At 46.6% G+C, this 17119-nt stretch overlaps 2 protein-coding genes across 2 annotated transcripts; both read left to right on the top strand.

Annotated features, from left to right (window-relative positions):
• Window positions 1-3866: 3866 nt before the first annotated feature.
• On the top strand, window positions 3867-4838 carry LOC149991625 (melanoma-associated antigen B1-like). Its single transcript, XM_090264120.1, has one exon. It carries the CDS (start codon window positions 3867-3869, stop codon window positions 4836-4838), a length of 972 nt encoding a protein of 323 aa, XP_090120246.1.
• A 9732-nt stretch (window positions 4839-14570) lies between these two features.
• Window positions 14571-15626, top strand: LOC149991624 (melanoma-associated antigen B2-like). Its single transcript, XM_090264119.1, has one exon. It carries the CDS (start codon window positions 14571-14573, stop codon window positions 15624-15626), a length of 1056 nt encoding a protein of 351 aa, XP_090120245.1.
• The last annotated feature ends 1493 nt before the right edge of the window (window positions 15627-17119 follow it).

Below are 17119 nucleotides of genomic sequence, written 5' to 3'. Positions count from 1 at the left end.
AGAGAGCCCTGCTTGTGTGGCTCAGTTGGTTTGAGCGTTGTCACGTGCTTTACATACAGTAACCGCAATCCATAAGCACTGCCATACAGGCCTTAACAAACCCCCTTCGCAAATGCAGAACCTCGGACTCACAGAGTCTGCTAATGTACCTGAGGTCACACAGTGAATAACTGGCAGCGCTGGGACTAGACTCCCTGTTCTGGAGTTGCCCAGAGCTCACACTGGCGCACGCCACCCAGCTGACCTTGGGTGGCTTAATTCACTTAGTTCTCCTACTCCAAAACGTACCTAAAGTGACAGAAAGGAGGACCCTGGGACCAAACATCTGGATTGGTTTACCTAGCAAAGTATAGACTTACCTAAATAAATAAGAGATACGCATGGAGGAGAGAAGAGATCAGTCTCAGGGACAATATGGTCATCTACGCTTGCAAACTCAGAAACCCTAGAAAGATCGGTCGGGTCTCACAAACCTCTAGCTCTGTCCTTCTAGGGAGAAAGTGGATCATTGAGAACTTCCCTAAGCCTGGCCGGTGAAGAGCAAGGATGTATCAACTTTCTTTTCTCTGACAGCACAGCACATTTCCTGGGCTCCGCTTTGTGCTGCCGTTTCCTAGTTTTACATCAGTCATGGAATGCTGGCTCATTCCTGCAAATTTGCATTAAGGAAACTGGTCATGTGTTTGCAGGGAGGCATCATTTCTCAGGAAGTTTTTAATCCAGAGACAGGAGCCAAGTTGACGATTCCCATGACTGAATTTAGGAAACAATCAGTCCAAAATACAGGGGTCAAACAAAACCCGAGGAGTGTTCCTTCGGTTCAGTAGAAGGAATCTGAGGCTCTGACAAGGTGAAGATCTTAGGTAAGGAAGACTAGAGAGAACCAGCCAGAACAGTGAGGAACTGGAGTCGCACCCTTGTTGTGTGTTGTCGTAGGCCTCGAAAGACCATGATCGTATGAGGATCACTCTGATTTTGAACTTGGAATTCTCAGGAAGTGGGGCATTAATGGAAGATGAGCAGAGTTAGGAAAGCAAAGGCCAAAGTTACAGGACTGGTCATCAGTCGAAGTACAGACCCTTCAGTGGACTAAGGGTAGCACCGACAGGCTGAAAGGAGGTCTCACAGAATCTCTGTTGTCATCCCTGGGAAGCCCCTGGCAGAGACGTCAGGCGGATTTGAGCCTGACAAGTGTCAGGGAGCTGAGGGCTTCCGTGTACTGTGTGCGGTTTCTGTTTGGCAGGGGAAGGAGTGGGTCTCAAGCAGAAATCCTTCTGAGCGATATTCTGAGTGTTACGAGGGGACGTGCCAAAACCAGAGGGAGCACCGCAAAAGCCGACAAGCCGCAGAGGCTCCAGGACTTTCCTTAGCTGTGGCGGACCCAGCAGCGCTACCACTGAGGAGTCCGCGCAATCTACGTGGGTGGTCTCAGGGAGGGAAGGGCCTTGCACACTAGGATCCCAGGCCAGCTGTGCAAAGACAAGACCTTGCAATCAACCGAGGGAAAGCGAGGACTCTCAGCGCTAAAGGAGGGGATCGCCGCCACTCCGTGGGAGCCTCACGGGGTCCCGTCTCCCCGGGCAGGCCTCTAAGGCCCAGCGCGCACAGAAGAAGCAGTCCGCCCCAACTGCCGCACTGGAACTCAGCAAAGTGAGGACTTGGTGTGCGGCCAGGCCCACCGGGCTCACAGGAGGGAGGAGCCCGGGCTCTGGACACACAAGAGTGCGGACCGTGAGTGAGGACCTAGGGCCCACCAGCTCATAAACAATGGGGTCCCACGGAACCCGGTACCGGTCTCAGTTTTCAGGCGCCCTGGACAGCCTTGCTGGATAAGACCCACCGATTTCCGATTCAGTGCGGGGGCGTTTCCTGGCAGGCGCGTCCGGCTGCTTTCCGGCTGAGCGTGGGTTCTCGGACGGGCCTCGAGTCAAGGTGAGGACCTGAGTGCAGCCCTGCGAGAGCGAAAGTGGGCCCTTTCCATCCTCCCACCCTGCCGTGCGGCTCCGAGAGGCCCCAGCAGAGCCGTCGGACTGAGCTAGGCCCCAAGTGTGTTTGTGAGAAGGTTTTCCTTGTTCTACGGGCGTAGCCCATTCCGCAGGCGACGCCATGTAGGGCTGCATTGCTCTCAGGATGAGGGCCCTGAGTACTTGAGAGCCCCCGTCTATCCTCAAGTGGGGGCCGCACGCCACATCAGCCCCACTCTCATCTCTAGGAGGCACCAGGCAGAGGAGCCGGAGAAAACACCAAGTACTCTTCCCTCTAGCGAGAACTAAGGGAGGGGAGGGCTGCGGCCGCCAACTCCCAAATTTAGCAGAACGGCCGCCTGTAATTTGTCAGGACGACCTGGGCCCAGTTTCCTCAGGCAGTGGTGTCAGGGATGTGAGGGCCTTGGTTTAGTGGCCGAGCCCACTTCAGAAAAGAGGAGCCAGTCCCTAAGGGCACTCAGGGTTGTGATATTGAAGAGGTTGGGGGAACTTGCCCAGAAACTGGGGACCACTGGACACCTCTGCCCTGTTTCCACATCAGGGAGATGGGGCATGTCGCCACGATGATTTGCACTCATTTCTTCCTAGGCCATCCCAGGGAGGGGACCTATGAGGTCGAAGGGGGCAAACCACCTGTCATGGGTGGCAGGGTTTCATTTATGCCACTTTCCACGGCGAGACCATTATGGATTGTGGTCATGTGCCAAACCGTACAGAGTAGGCACAAAAGAGTGCTCCCTATTTTCCGTGCTAGGTGACGTCAGGGATAGATGCCAAGCCCATCGGTCACCACTTAGGGGAAACAGGGAACTGAGGGAGTCACGTCAGTTTAGCAGAGAAAACGACATCATGACCCTACCAGGAATCTAATTTAGACCTTCAATTGCGGTTTCATTTGGAACCAACATCGGTAGGACCTTAACGTACTTGCAGCAGCCCTCACTCTTGGGGACGTGCTTTGGTGACATAAGTTCAACTTCATATCCTCTTACTGGGTCTCGGGGAGGCCAGATCTTACAGTGTGCAGTCAGGAGCCCCACTGTGGACGTGAGAGAAGGGTGAAGCGACCGAATAACCCTGAATAAAGCAGACCTCAAGGAGTCCCTCCCAGCCTTTAACTGCCAACCCAGGTTATGTCACAGATGGGCTGGCATATTGAGCTTCTTTTCATTTATTTCAGGTCTAAGGGACGTGAGATCCTTAGTCTGTAGGTCCAGCCACCAGTTAAAGGAAGTGGAGACGTGCCAGTTCCTCACAAGGAGCCAAGGTGAGGAGCTTGACTGACAGGCGAGGATCCGCATGAACTCGGGAAAGAGCAGAGCCACTAAACTCTCAGCTACAGATACGAAGATACTGAGGTGGACTTAGGCTCCCTCCGGTTCCTTCTGGGTCCCAGGGAGCAATGAGCTCTCAACTACAGAGTAACAGAGAGGCAGATCCCCAGGGGATGGTAATACTAAAGGTAATACTAGTACTAAATGATAATATGATATGATAATACTAAAAGTGACATGATAATACTAAAGGTAAACTGAGGGGATCCCACATGCCAAAAACAGGGATACAGTGATATTACCTGCAATCACTTGATAAAATCAAAGCACAGCTAGTAGGAGGCAGCATGGGACTCTGTCTAATGGTTTTCTGGCTTTTTTATGGGATTCATAACCGGGGACTGACCTGAATCAGCAGCCTTGCAGGTCTCTGGACTAATACCCTCAAGGAAGCCTACAGAGGCTTCCTTCAAAAAAATAAAAATGAAAACCAAGGTTGAATCTACCTGTTGAAGGTGCTCACTCTTCTCATTTTTCCTCCAGCAGGTGCCTAAATCACCTGTCCATTGGCCCTCACTCTTGTCTGCTGTCCTGAACAACAGCCATCATGCCTCGTGGCCACAAGAGTAAGCTGCGTGCTCGTAAGAAACGCCGCCAGAAGAGAGCTGAGACCCAAAGTCTTAAGGATGCTGGGGCCGCTACAGGGGAGGAAGAAGACGCTGCTTGCTGCTCCTCTTCCGTTCTGGGGGACACGCCCTCTGGCTCCACTGGTGCTGCACCTCTCCAGGCACCTTCGAGTGCCCCAGACACCACCAGTGCCGCTGCACGTGTTTCACGCAGAAGATCTGCTAGAAAAGCCAAAAGCCGTGTTGAGAAAAGTAGAAGTTCCCCCCAGGCCTCACCTTCCTCTGAGAACTTTGCCCTAAATCTCCTAAGTCAGAAGGCGTGTAAGTTAGTCGAGTATCTGCTGTGTCACTATAAATTGGGGGCGCCCATGAAAACGGCAGATATGTTGAAGGTAGTACACAAATGGTACAGGAAGAAGTTTTCTGAGGATATTCTCAGCAAGGCGTCTCAGCAGATGGATATGATCTATGGCCTAAAATTGAAAGAAGAAGAGCCCAATGGAGATTTCTACACCCTCGTCGATGATCAAGATGACGCCGGCGATGGGAATCTGAGCCCAGGCTGGAGATTTCCTATAAAAGGAATTCTGTTGCCTCTTCTGAGTGTGATCCTCTTGAATGGGAACCGCGCCACTGAGGAGGAGATCTGGGATTTCCTGAATATGATAGGCGTCTATCATGGAACATGTCACTTCATTTTTGGGGAACCCCGGAAGCTGATCAACCAAGTTTTGTTGCGGGAAGAATACCTGGTGCAGCAGCGAGTGCCCAATAGCTACCCTCCATGCTACGAGTTCCTATGGGGTCCAAGAGCCCACGCTGAGACCAGCAAGATGAAAGTCCTGGAGTTCATGGCCAAGATTAATGAAACAAAGCTCACGGCGTTCCCAGGACTTTATGAAGAGGCTTTGAAAGATGAGGAAGAGAGAGCTCAAGCCAGAGCCCAAGCCTAACATAAGACTGGCCATCGTTCCAAGGCCGGTGGTCACCCCACAGCCACATCTCACCACTCCCTTCACCCTGAGTGACATCTAGATGGAGTCTTCAGTCTGGTGGGAAAGGCCGGTGAAACAGTTTCTTACTATGCGAATTTTCTTGTTAACTTGCCTGTGTGGGGTTTTTTGCATTTGCAAATGTGCTTTTGACAGAATGTTTCTTTAGGATTCAGAATGTAAGTTTATGAATAGCATTGGTCACACATTTATTGCCGTGTGTCAGGTTAGCAGTAGAAGTTTCCTTTTTGAAATGTAAATTGGGAATCCTTCAATCACTTTTGTGATCCAGAACAAGATAATGCGGCTTTAGGGTAGGACTATCTTTAGCGATGTGAAAGAAGTTTACACTGACCTAATAGGGAACAGTAGGTAGATATACAAAAGGATAGATAGATAAAGTTAGTCTCTTGTTACAGATGTTTATACAATTAATGTTGGCATAGAATGTTAATTTGGATTCAGGTGTACAACATAGTGATAAGACATTTATATAACTTCCAAGGTGTTCACCCTCATTGCTCTACAACCCATTTGAACCATATGTGTTATAACAATACTCTTTGCTGTGTTACCTGTGCTGTACCCAGCTGGTCTGTTACAGCCATGACAAGGACACCAACTGCATGACCGCCTGTAGATGGATGCGTAAGGAGGATGTGGTACATATATAAAGTTGGTCATTTCTTGTTTGCTAACTGCACTTAGTGCATCGTTGTACCAATTGTAACGATATGTACCTGAGTGTGCTTCTGTTTTTCAAGAATGTTTGATAATAGAAATGATAGTGAATCAGACCTCTCGGTTCATGGCTTTTATTTCATACAGTCGTTAACGGAGCATGAGCTCTGTGGACGTCTGCATGCTTGTACTGGGGATGTTTAGGCAAAGAAGACCATACACGGGTCCATGCAATTATAGATTGTAGAAGAAGCTAACATTACCAAAGAGGGTGAGATGCTCTACTTCCTGAGGAGCAACTGAAAACTAAAGCGGGGGTGGAGATAGCATAGCACTTAGGTCTCATTGCTAAGCAGTATTTAGTCCCATTGGAAGATCAGTGGCTGATCCGGGGTCATATCCACTCGCCTGTGTCACCCTGAGTGAGGTCTGATGTGGAGCCTTCACATAGTGATGGGAATTCCTACTGACCAGTATTCCTGATGTGCACGGACATCTTGTTGACTTCTATTTTGAGGTAATTTTCTAGTGGTGTTCTAGCAACACAAAGTCTGTTTAGGTTCAGAGTATACGTGTATGAACGACAGGGCTCACACTCTGACTGCTGTGGATCCAGTTTAAGAGTGAGAGTTTTGTTCCTTGACAGGCATGTTGAAAATCCTGAAATTACTTTTGTTTTCCTGAAGAAGACAACGTGCTATTACATTGGGGGTATTCTTGGGAATGTGAAAGAACTTTATACTAAAAGAAATGGGATCAGAACATAGGGAGAAAAATGTAAAAGTTGGTCAGTTATGTGTATGCCTTACTCCAGTCTTGCTTTTTCTAAGTTAAAAATTTATATACCTGTAAATCCTTATTTTATTTATCCGAGAGTGAGTTGAGAGGAATATAAATTGAGGCAGCCACTGTGCAGAGAGTATAGAAAGGAATTTCTATAAACTACTGTGAGAAACGCTCACAATAAAAACCGGAACACAGGACTTGAGCAGCAAAGCGAGGCGTTTATTCAGAGTCTGCAGAGTCAGGAGCACCCTCAGCCAGGAGAATGTGCTCCCCAAAAGAGGCAACTGGCTGCGTTTATCCCTAATGCCTCTAAAGCCCCCCTCACTCTCCCTTTTATCCCCATTTCTCCATGCTGGATACTCTGGAGTTACAATCTAATGCGATTATCTAAATGCCCGTTTTGTGATTTGTAAATATGCTAATACTGTCAACTTCCTTCTCAGAGATCCTCTAATTACATTTGCCCTTGAGACCCTCTAATTATATTTGCCCTTAAGACCCTCTAATTACATTTGTCCTTTGTTACTAATGGTTTTCTACCGGTTTGGGAGTCACTATTTCCTTGTTTCTTACACTACCACATTCTCCAGCAGTTCCACTATTGGTTATTTACGTAAAAATGAAACCACTAAGGTGAAGAGATTCTGTACCTCCATGTTCACTGCAACATTCTTTACAGTTGCCAATACATAAAAAAACCTACCTAGCCACTGATGAATAAATGGATAAAGGAAATGTGTATACAATTGCACACACACACACACACACATACACACACACAAAGGATGTGCCACTCAGCCACAAACATAAGAAGTCCTTCCGTTTGGGACAGCACGTGACGAACTTGAGGACATTATGCTAAGTGAAATAACTGGTAATTTTTAAAGGGTGTTCTTGCAACTTGCAGTGAAAGACAAATGCTATATAGTATCGTTCATATGTGGAACCTTTAAAATACATAACACACACACAAGCAAGTGAACTGAGGTATGGAGAACCGATGGTGGTTGCCAGAGGTGGGGATGAGAGGTGGCCAAAAGCTACACATTTCCAGTTATGGATTAAATAGGATGGAGCGAGTCATGTACAGGAGGAACAGTAATATTAATACTGTATTACCTGTGTGAAAGCCGCCCTAGAAACACCTTAAAAGTTGTAGTTACAGGAAGGGACAAATAATTTCATAAAAAGTTTGTGTTGATTAACTTTATAAAAAATCATTGCAAATTTCACAGCTTTGAAGCACAGACTTTTAGTATCTCACAGCTCCTTAAGTCAGAATTGAGGGCACATAGAAGCTGGGATTTGTAGGTCAGAAATCTGAATCGCTACAATCAATGAATCAGGCAGCTGGGTTCTCACAAGGACCTCAGAAGCTCCATCCACTTCCACGCGTGTTTGGGGCAGAATTCACTTACTGGAAACTGCAGGACGAAGGTTCGCATTTGCATGCATGCTGTTGGCTAGGGGTCATTCTCGGGTCACCCTTAGGTCTTTGCTCTGCTATGCAGCTCCTTCCATCTTGAAAGCCAGGAAGGGAACCGCCTCCTCACACTTCGGACTTACTTGGCCAGGAAAAACTCCATTCCATGTAAGGACTCACTATGTCTAGATCGTGGAGGATAATATCCCCATTTTAGAAGTATCAGATTTCGGACCTCAATTACATCTCCTAAATTCCTCATAGCAGTACCTCGATTAATGTTTGATAAATAACTGGAAGATGTACACCATGCATCAGGAATCTGGTAGGACCTCTTGGAATTCTGACTGCCGGTGTCCTTGCGGTATTGTGGTTATGTTTTTAATTAGGAGCTTTACCCTCTCAATGTTCGTGGTAGGATAAATATTGTCCCTGATGCTTGCCTCAAAATAATCTAAGTGCTGAGAGTGGATTTAGATGAGATAAGGTTGGTGGTGTGGCGATTTAGCCAGAGCTGGGAAATGAGTGTGTGGAGCGTTGATTACATTATTCTCTCACTACCGCAAATGTATACACTTCGTCGCATGAATTATTCCAACGCACAGAAATTAAAACAAAACTTCCAAACTTTCTTATTAAATAAGTATGACAACATTATTTAGACCAGGTAGAAGTAGATCATAATTAATTTATTATTAGATAGCTTAACAATACTACTCGATTCCAATATTACTTAAGAACATTGAGACAAACATTCTGAAAATGCAAACTTGCGGGTTTGACTATATATTAAGAAAACTATGCATTTATCTGTGACCCAGTAATTTCATGTTTTTAAGATTACCCTGAATACATGCCCCAAACAACAGGAAAATACGTAAATGTTCATCAATATGTTTATTTAAAACACATCATCGTAAATACTGTACTCCACAGTTGTAAATAAGCATGAGTATGATCTTTTTGTTTTCTTATATATACATGTAATTTGTGATTTTTTCGGGCTAATGTCCATGACACCATGCTCGGTGTCTTCCCACTTCCTTATGAGGAGGTTTTAGAGAGAGAGAGAAATGGGAGAGCACGAGTCAGAGCTGAAGCCAGGCCTCCACTACTGCTGCCGTGGCCACTTTTCTGTCCAGAGCATGTCCCGAAACTCCTCCCATCCCTAGTGAACTTCTGAGGTACAATGTCACTTTGCAGTTAAAGAAAGCAGCCATTCTGCAAACAAGTGAAGAGCTAAGACAGTGCATAACATCTCTGTGTTTCTGTACAGAACGGGTTAATTGGAATCTTACCTTCTCTTCTATCTTAAGCGTTCTTAATTTCATGTAGAGGAATACCTACCTTGAAAACTTAAGTTTATAAATGCATTGGATCACACATTTATTGGAGATTATCTGGTTGAAAAATAGGAATTCTGCTGTTATGTAAGAAATGAAAAGCCTTGAATAATTTCCTGTAATTCCATAACATTGGAATATGGATTTTTGTGAAAAAGGAAATTATTTCACCGTAAGGTCTGTGTGATCATGAGATGTGAAAAAATTCAACCTGTAATCAATCCTTGGTTTGTTTTATTCCATTCAGTTCTTTTTTTTTTTTTTTTTTTTTTTTTTTTGTGAAATTGCAGTATATGGACCTGGATTGGCTCAGCTTATTCAAGAATGTAGAAGAAATTAAATCATAGTAAGTTTGAGTTCTTGTACACTCACTCTTTACAGGTCGGGACATAATTTAACATGTGCTGTTTAAAAGGCTTCTGACTACTACTAGGAATGCTCAGAAAAATAGAGCCTACCTGCGCTGCCCATAGGAATTAGAGTCTAAGAGCAGCTGTCATGTAGAAAGCGCGGTGACATATTCAAAAGGATTTAAAGGACCAGTACAATTAGGGGTCAGAAGCAGGGAGGGAGGTTCCAGATCAGGGGTCTAGTTAAAGAGGCTGTAAGGAAAGGAAGCTAGAGAACGGGAAGCTGAAAGTTGTGAGATGAGAGGTGATGTGACATTCACAGCAGGGTGGGCTACAGGAGGCTGCAATAATGGTGAGCAGGGGCCAGACCCTCACAGAGTGGCTATCAAAGGTGAGACACTTGCAGAACGAAAGCTCCCCTTACCAGTTACTGTGTAATGATGAGTAAACCAGAGAGAAGGCAGCACTTGGGACAGCAATGGAAGGCATCCTTTGCTCCTGTCCAGTACAGTTTACCCTATTGTACAGAGTAGGCGTTTCATGCATATGATCTCCAGAGTGTTTCTGTGAAATATAGTGGTAATTTGTGTTTGGAAGCTCAGGTGGCACTGAGTTAGCACACTTTGGCCATGGTAGGGTGTCAGAACCCTTTTTGTAAGAATGGCAATCAAATCTTTTTGAGTGTGTGGTGTTGTTGCTATCATTTGTCAAAGTCCAAGAGAGTTGTAGATTTTAAGTGATGGTGAAATTAACAGAGATGGGGGGGTTAGTAGGAAAAGTCAGCTCTGAGGGAAGAAAGATTCAGACATTGGAACAAATTCTAGCAGGTCTGAGTTATATTCAAAGGGAGAAACTCCCTCATACTCGAAACATAAATTAATGGAAAGAAATTTACTCAGAGTTCCCGGTAAACAAAATTTTGGATGAATTTACTGGTCTGCATACTAAATTGCACACATTCTCTCATATCCCCTGGAAATTTTTTTTTTTTTTTTTAATGCTTTAAGGTGAGTGGTATTTTCTGAGGTTGAAATGATCCTAACCATGGACATCACAGATATTTCGCAAAGTATCAGTGCATTCCAGACACTTTGCCACATGCTTTATATACATTAGCCACAATCTACCAGCTCTAAAAGACAGGGCTTAACAAACCCCTTCAGATGTAGAACCTGGGTTCACTGAGCCTGCTAACGTACCTGAGGTCACAGGGTTCATAAGTGACAAGACTGGGACAACATCCCCTGGACTGTACCTGTCCAAAGCCCACACTAGAGCACTCCTTCCAGCTGATCGTGAGTCAATTTATTCACATATGGCTACTAGTCCAAAGTTTACCTCAAGAGAGAAAAAGGAGAACCTTGTGACCAAAACACTGAATTGGATTCCAAAACTAGAACAATAAGGATACAAAAAGCTAAGAGAGATGAATAAAGGAGAGAAAAGATGAGTCTTAGTGACAATATGATCATCCACATACGCAGTATAAGACACCAAGAGAAGATCAATGCGGGCCTGACAGGTGTGGTTCAATGGGTTGGGCATTGTCTCCCATACCCAAAAGTCCTTGACTCAATTCCCAGTCAACTGACACACCCGGGATGCAGGCCAGGTCCCTTGTAAGGTGCCTGCAACAAGCATCCGATAAATATGTCTGTTGCACATTTACGTTTCTCTCCCTGTCTTTCACCCTCACTCCCCCTCCACCAAAAATAAATAAATAAAGCTTTTAAGAAAAAGAAAAGGCCAATCAGGGCTCAAACATAACTGAGTCTATCCTTCTATGTTCGTTAAGTACGGTTGGTGTGGAGAAATAATATATCAGCTTTCTTTTCTCTGACAGCACAGCACGTGTCCTGGCCTCCGGTTTGTGCTGCGGTTTCCCCGTTTCGCATCAGTCATGGAATAGTGGCGCATTTACTGCAGATTTACAATAGGGGGATTGTCATGTGTCATTTTCCAGGAAGCACTTAATGGAGATGCAGGAGCCGAACTGGAGGACTCCCGTGTCTCAGGGCTGAAGAAACAATCACCCCAAAATACGGGGATCAAACAAAAAGCTCAGGAGGGTTATCTCAGATCCGAAGGAGTCCGAGGCTACAACAGATATGGTGAACATCGTTAGTAAGGAAGAGAGAGGAAGTTACGTGCCAAAACACTAAAGTCCTAGAGTCCCACCTGTGTTCTCTGTTCCTGGAGGGCACGAAATATCATGACCCTATCAAGATCACTCCGATTTCGAACTTGAAATTCTCAGGAAAGTGGGGGCATTCATGAAAGATGAGCAGAGTTAGGAAAGCAAAGGCCAAAGTTACAGGACTGGTCATCAGACGAAGTACGGACCCTTCAGTGGACTAAGGGTAGCACCCACAGCATGAAAGGTCTCACAATCTCCCCTCTGCTGTCGGGAATCCCTGGGAATCCCCTGGCAGAGACGTCAGGCAGATTGAGCCTAAGAAGTCTGAGTAAGATGAGGTCCTCCATGTACTGTGTGTGGTTTCCGTTTGGCAGGAGAATGAGTGGGTGTCTAACAGGAATCCATTTGTGTGAATGTCCTGAGTGTTATGAGGGGACGTGCCAAAACCAGAAGGGACACCGCAAAAGCCAACAGGCCATGTAGTGTCCAGGAAATTTCTTAGCCTTGACAGACCCAGCAGCGCTACCACTGAGGAGTCCACGCATTCCACGTGGGCGGTCTCAGGGAGGGAAGGGCCTTGCACACTAGGATCCCAGGCCAGCTGTGCAAAGACAAGACCTTGCAATCAACCGAGGGAAAGCGAGGACTCTCAGCGCTAAAGGAGGGGATCGCCGCCACTCCGTGGGAGCCTCACGGGGTCCCGTCTCCCCGGGCAGGCCTCTAAGGCCCAGCGTGCACAGAAGAAGCAGTCCGCCCCAACTGCCGCACTGGAACTCAGCAAAGTGAGGACTTGGTGTGCGGCCAGGCCCACCGGGCTCACAGGGGGGAGGAGCCCGGGCTCTGGACACGCAACAGTGGATACCCTGGGTGAGGCCCTAGGGCCTAGCGGCTCCTAAGCAATAGGGTTCCATGGGGCCCCGCGCAGCACTCAGTTTTCAGGCGCCCTGGACAGCCCTCCCAGATAGAACCCACCGACTTCCGCTTTGGAGCAGGGGGCCTTTCCTGGCGGGCACGGACCGCTGCTTTCCGGCTGCGGGTAGATCCTCCAGCGGCTCTAAACTCAAGGTGAGGACCTGAGTGCAGCCCTGCGAGAGTGAGAGTGGGCCCTTTCCATCCTCGCACCCTGCCGTCCGGCTCCGAGAGACCCCAGAAGAGCCGTCAGACTGAATCCGTCCCGAATGCGTTCATGAGAAGGCTGTCCTTGCTCTACGGGTGTAGCCGATTCAGGAGGCCTCGGCCCTGTAGGTCCGAACTGTTCTCAGGACGAGGGCCCGGGGTGCTTAAGAGCCCCCCTCTATCCTGGAAAGGGGCCTGCACAGCACAGCAGCCCCGCCCTCACCCCTAGGAGGCGCTGGGCAGAGGGGACAGATAAAACACAAAGCATCCTCTTCTCTAGCGGCTGCTAAGGGAGGGCTGCACCCGCTAACTCCCAAACTCAGCAACGGCGCCCCCAGCAGAGCTGGCAGACCCAGCCGGCCCCTCCTTTTCTCTGGCAGTGGTGTCAGCGATGTGAGGGCCTCAGTTTAGTGGACTAGGCCCACTTCAGAAAGGAGGAGCCAGTCCCTAAGGGGATTGAGGGTTGTGGCACTGAAGAGCTTGGGGGAACGTGCCAAGAAAGTAGGGACCCCCTGACACGTCAGCCCTGTTTTCAGGTCAGGAAGACTGACCTTCTCGCCACGACGAGTTGCGCTCACTTCTTCCCAGGCCATCCAGGGAGGGGATCGATCAGGTCAAAGGGGGCAAACCACCTGTCATGGGTTGCAGGGTTTCATTTACACCACCTTTCTCGGAGAAACCGTTCAGGACTGTGGTGATGTGCCACAGCATAACGTGGTGACAAAAGAATGCTCCCTATTTCTCGTGCTAGGTGACATGAAGGATAGATGTCAGGCCCATTGGTCACCACCTAAAGGGAACAGGGCAGTGTGGGGAGTCCCCACAGTTTAGCAAAGAGAGAGAGAGAAATTATAACCCCGGCAGGAGTCTAATTTAGACTTGAATTGCGATTCCATTTGGAACCAACCACCATAGGGCCTTAACCTACGTGCAGCAGCCCACACACTTGGGGACGTGCTTTGGTGACATAAGTCCAACTTCATATCCTCTTACTGCGTCTCGGGGAGGCCAGATCCTACTGTGTGCAGTTCTCCATCAGGAGCCCCATTGAGGATGTGGGAGAGGGGTGAGGCGACCGAACGACCCTGAATAAAGCGGCCCTCAAGGAGTCCCTCCCAACCCTTACCTGCCAGCCCAGGTTATGTCAGAGATGGACTGTCAGATTGAGCTTCCTCTTCATTTCTCTATTTCAGGTCTAAGAGAGGTGAGATCCTTAGTCTGGAGGTCCAGCCACCAGTAAAGAAAGTGGAGACGTGCCAGTTCCTCACAAGGAGCCAAGGTGAAGAGCTTGACTGACAGGTGAGGATCCGCATGAGCTCAGGAAACAGTGGAACCACTAAGCTCTCAGCGCTGGCGTCCCCCGATACAAAGGGGGACTGATGCTCCCCTCCAGTTCCTTCTGGGTCGCAGGGAGCGTTGAGGTGTCCACGTCAGAGTAATAGAGAGGCAGACGCCCAGGCTCTGCCCAGAGTTTACATGATAATACTAAAGGTGAACTGAGGGGTCCCACGTGCCAAACAACGGGGGATACACTGATTTCACTTCCTGTCACTTGAATAAAATCAAAGCACAGCTAGTAAGAGGCAGCCTGAGACTCTGTGTAACGGTTCTCTGGCTCCACTATGGGATTCATAACCGGGGACTGAGCTGAAGCAGGAGCCTTGGGGGGGTCTCTGGAGTAATGCCCTCAAGGAAGTCTACAGAGGTTTCCTTCAAAAAAACAAAAAACAAAAAAAACACCTAAGGTTGAATTTACCTGTTGAATGTGCTCACTCCTCTCATCTTCACTCCAACAGGTGCCCAAATCACCTGTCCATTGGCCCACACTCTTGTCTGCTGTCCTGAACAACAGCCATCATGCCTCGTGGTCACAAGAGTAAGCTGCGTGCTCGTGAGAAACGCCGCCAGAAGAGAGCTGAGACCCAAAGTCTTAAGGATGCTGGGGCCGCTACAGGGGAGGAAGAAGACGCTGCTTGCTGCTCCTCTTCCGTTCTGGGGGGCACGCCCTCTGGCTCCACTGGTGCTGCACCTCTCCAGGCACCTTCGAGTGCCCCAGACACCACCAGTGCCGCTGCACGTGTTTCACGCAGAAGATCTGCTAGAAAAGCCAAAAGCCATGTTGAGAAAAGTAGAAGTTCCCCCCAGGCCTCACCTTCCTCTGAGAACTTTGCCCTAAATCTCCTAAGTCAGAAGGCGTGTAAGTTGGTACAGTACCTGCTGTGTCAGTATACACTGGGGGAGCCCATTAAAAAGGCGGATATGCTGAAGATAGTACGCAAATGGTACAGGAAGAACTATTCTGAGGTTCTCAGCAAGGCCTCTGAGCTGATGCATCTGGCCTATGGCCTAAAATTGAAAGAAGTCGAGCCCAATGGAAATTTCTACACCCTTGTCGATGATCAAGATGACACTGGCTATGGGAATCTGAGCCCCGGCTGGAGATTTCCTGTAAGAGGAATTCTGTTGCCTCTTCTGAGTGTGATCCTCTTGAATGGGGACCGTGCCTCTGAGGAGGAGATCTGGGATTCCCTGAATATGATAGGTGTCTATAATGGAACACATCACTTCATTTTTGGGGAGCCCAGGCAGCTAATCAACGAAGTTTTGTTGCAGAAAGAATACCTGGTGTACCAGAGGGTGCCCAACACAGATCCTCCACGCTACGAGTACCTGTGGGGTCCAAGAACCCATGCTGAGATCAGCAAGATGAAAATCCTGGAGTTCATAGCCAAGATGAATGAAAAAGAGCTCACTGTGTTCCCAAGCCTTTATGAAGAGGCTTTGAAAGATGAGGAAGAAAGAGCTCAAGCCAGAGCCCAAGCCAGAGCCCAAGCCAAACGTAAGAGCGGCCGTCATTCCAAGGCCGGTGGTCACCCCACAGCCACATCCCGCCATTCCCCGCACCCTGAGTGACATCGAGATGGAGTCTTCAGTCTGGTGGGAAAGGAAAGGCCGGTGAAATAGTTTCTTAATATGCAAAATTTCTTGTTAGCTTGCCTATGTGGGGCGTTATGCATTTGCAGATGTGCTTTTGACAGAATATTTTTTTTTGATTCAGAATGTAAGTTTACGAATGGCATGGGTCATACATTTATTGCCGTGTGTCAGGTTAGCAGTAGGAGTTTCCGTTTTGAAATGCGAATTGGGAATCTTTCAGTCACAGCTAGAAACAAATGCCTTAAAATGCTAAAGCTGAGAAGAAATGGAAAAGTTTACTGAAACTTCTTCTCACTGAAATCATTATATCTGAAGGTATAACTAACATATATTTGATCTTTCGCTTTCCCACAGAAGGGAAAAAAAAATGAGAGAAATGTGTTCAAGAAGAAAAGAACAGAGGAAATTTGAGGCAAAAAATATTGAGACACAATATAATTTCCCCTTTGTACCTCAACGCTCACACTTGCATGAGAGAATTTTGGTTATCGTGGTGACATGAGTTTACTGATTATTTGGAAGATCTTTTGAATATAATTTTTTACCAATGGGGAGAGATTTATGTACTGACATTTATAAACAGACTTGCTTAAACAGGAGAATGAGCTTGATTAAGTGAGATATATGTAAACATTCATGTTATCCAATAAGGGCCCAATGAATGAATATTTCCATCCTTTATTTTAAAAAACTATTTTCTGTGGAAGCTATGATCTTGAACAGAAAGCACTATTTGGGGTATTAGATAAATTTGTTTTTATATTTTGATTTTACTTTCTTGTAGCTGTATGCTACATGGCAACCCATTTAATTTCTCCAAGCCTCAGTTTATTTATCTGAAAAATGGATTCACAGAGTTATTATTAGGCCTTCATATGACACTATTTAGGGACATACATACTAAAATGCCTGTGATTGGATTACAATAATTCAGTGGCACACCTATCAGTAGGGAAATAGATTTCTAAGAAATGAAGTTACTTTGAACCATTTATTTAGGGCTCCAAGAGGTTGCAGGAAAGATTCAAGGCCCCATAAGAAAACTGAACCAATGAGAACCACCAGTTAGGCCCACTCTCAAACTCCTGACCCACAGACACTGTGGGATAATAAATTTTTCTTGCTTTAAATGACTCGGTTTTGGGGTAATTTGTTACACAGCAATATATAACTAATACAAATCTTTAAAAAGGTATATGTAACATTTCTAAATGTAATTTACTAGAACTTATTAATATGTTAAAGCTGTGAAAGAAAGACCTAAACACCTAGATAATTAATGAAGTGAAATAGATATGAGGAATGGGATGAAAACTTTAGAGTATAAAAAAAAAGACTATCTCCAAGAATATAGATTAATGCCTCTTATTATTGTTTGTGTGTTTTGTTTCAGTAGCATTTCCAAATAAGAATGTTTTCTTGACTTAAGAAAGTGTCTTTTGATAGAAGATATAGTTTATTTTATATAA

The sequence above is a fragment of the Furipterus horrens genome, unplaced genomic scaffold (assembly GCF_987537825.1).
Source record: "Furipterus horrens unplaced genomic scaffold, mFurHor1.1.pri manual_scaffold_17, whole genome shotgun sequence".
Taxonomy (NCBI): Eukaryota; Metazoa; Chordata; class Mammalia; order Chiroptera; family Furipteridae; genus Furipterus; species Furipterus horrens.
Note: the sequence above shows the minus strand (reverse complement) of the source record. Positions and strands in the feature narration are given on the sequence as shown.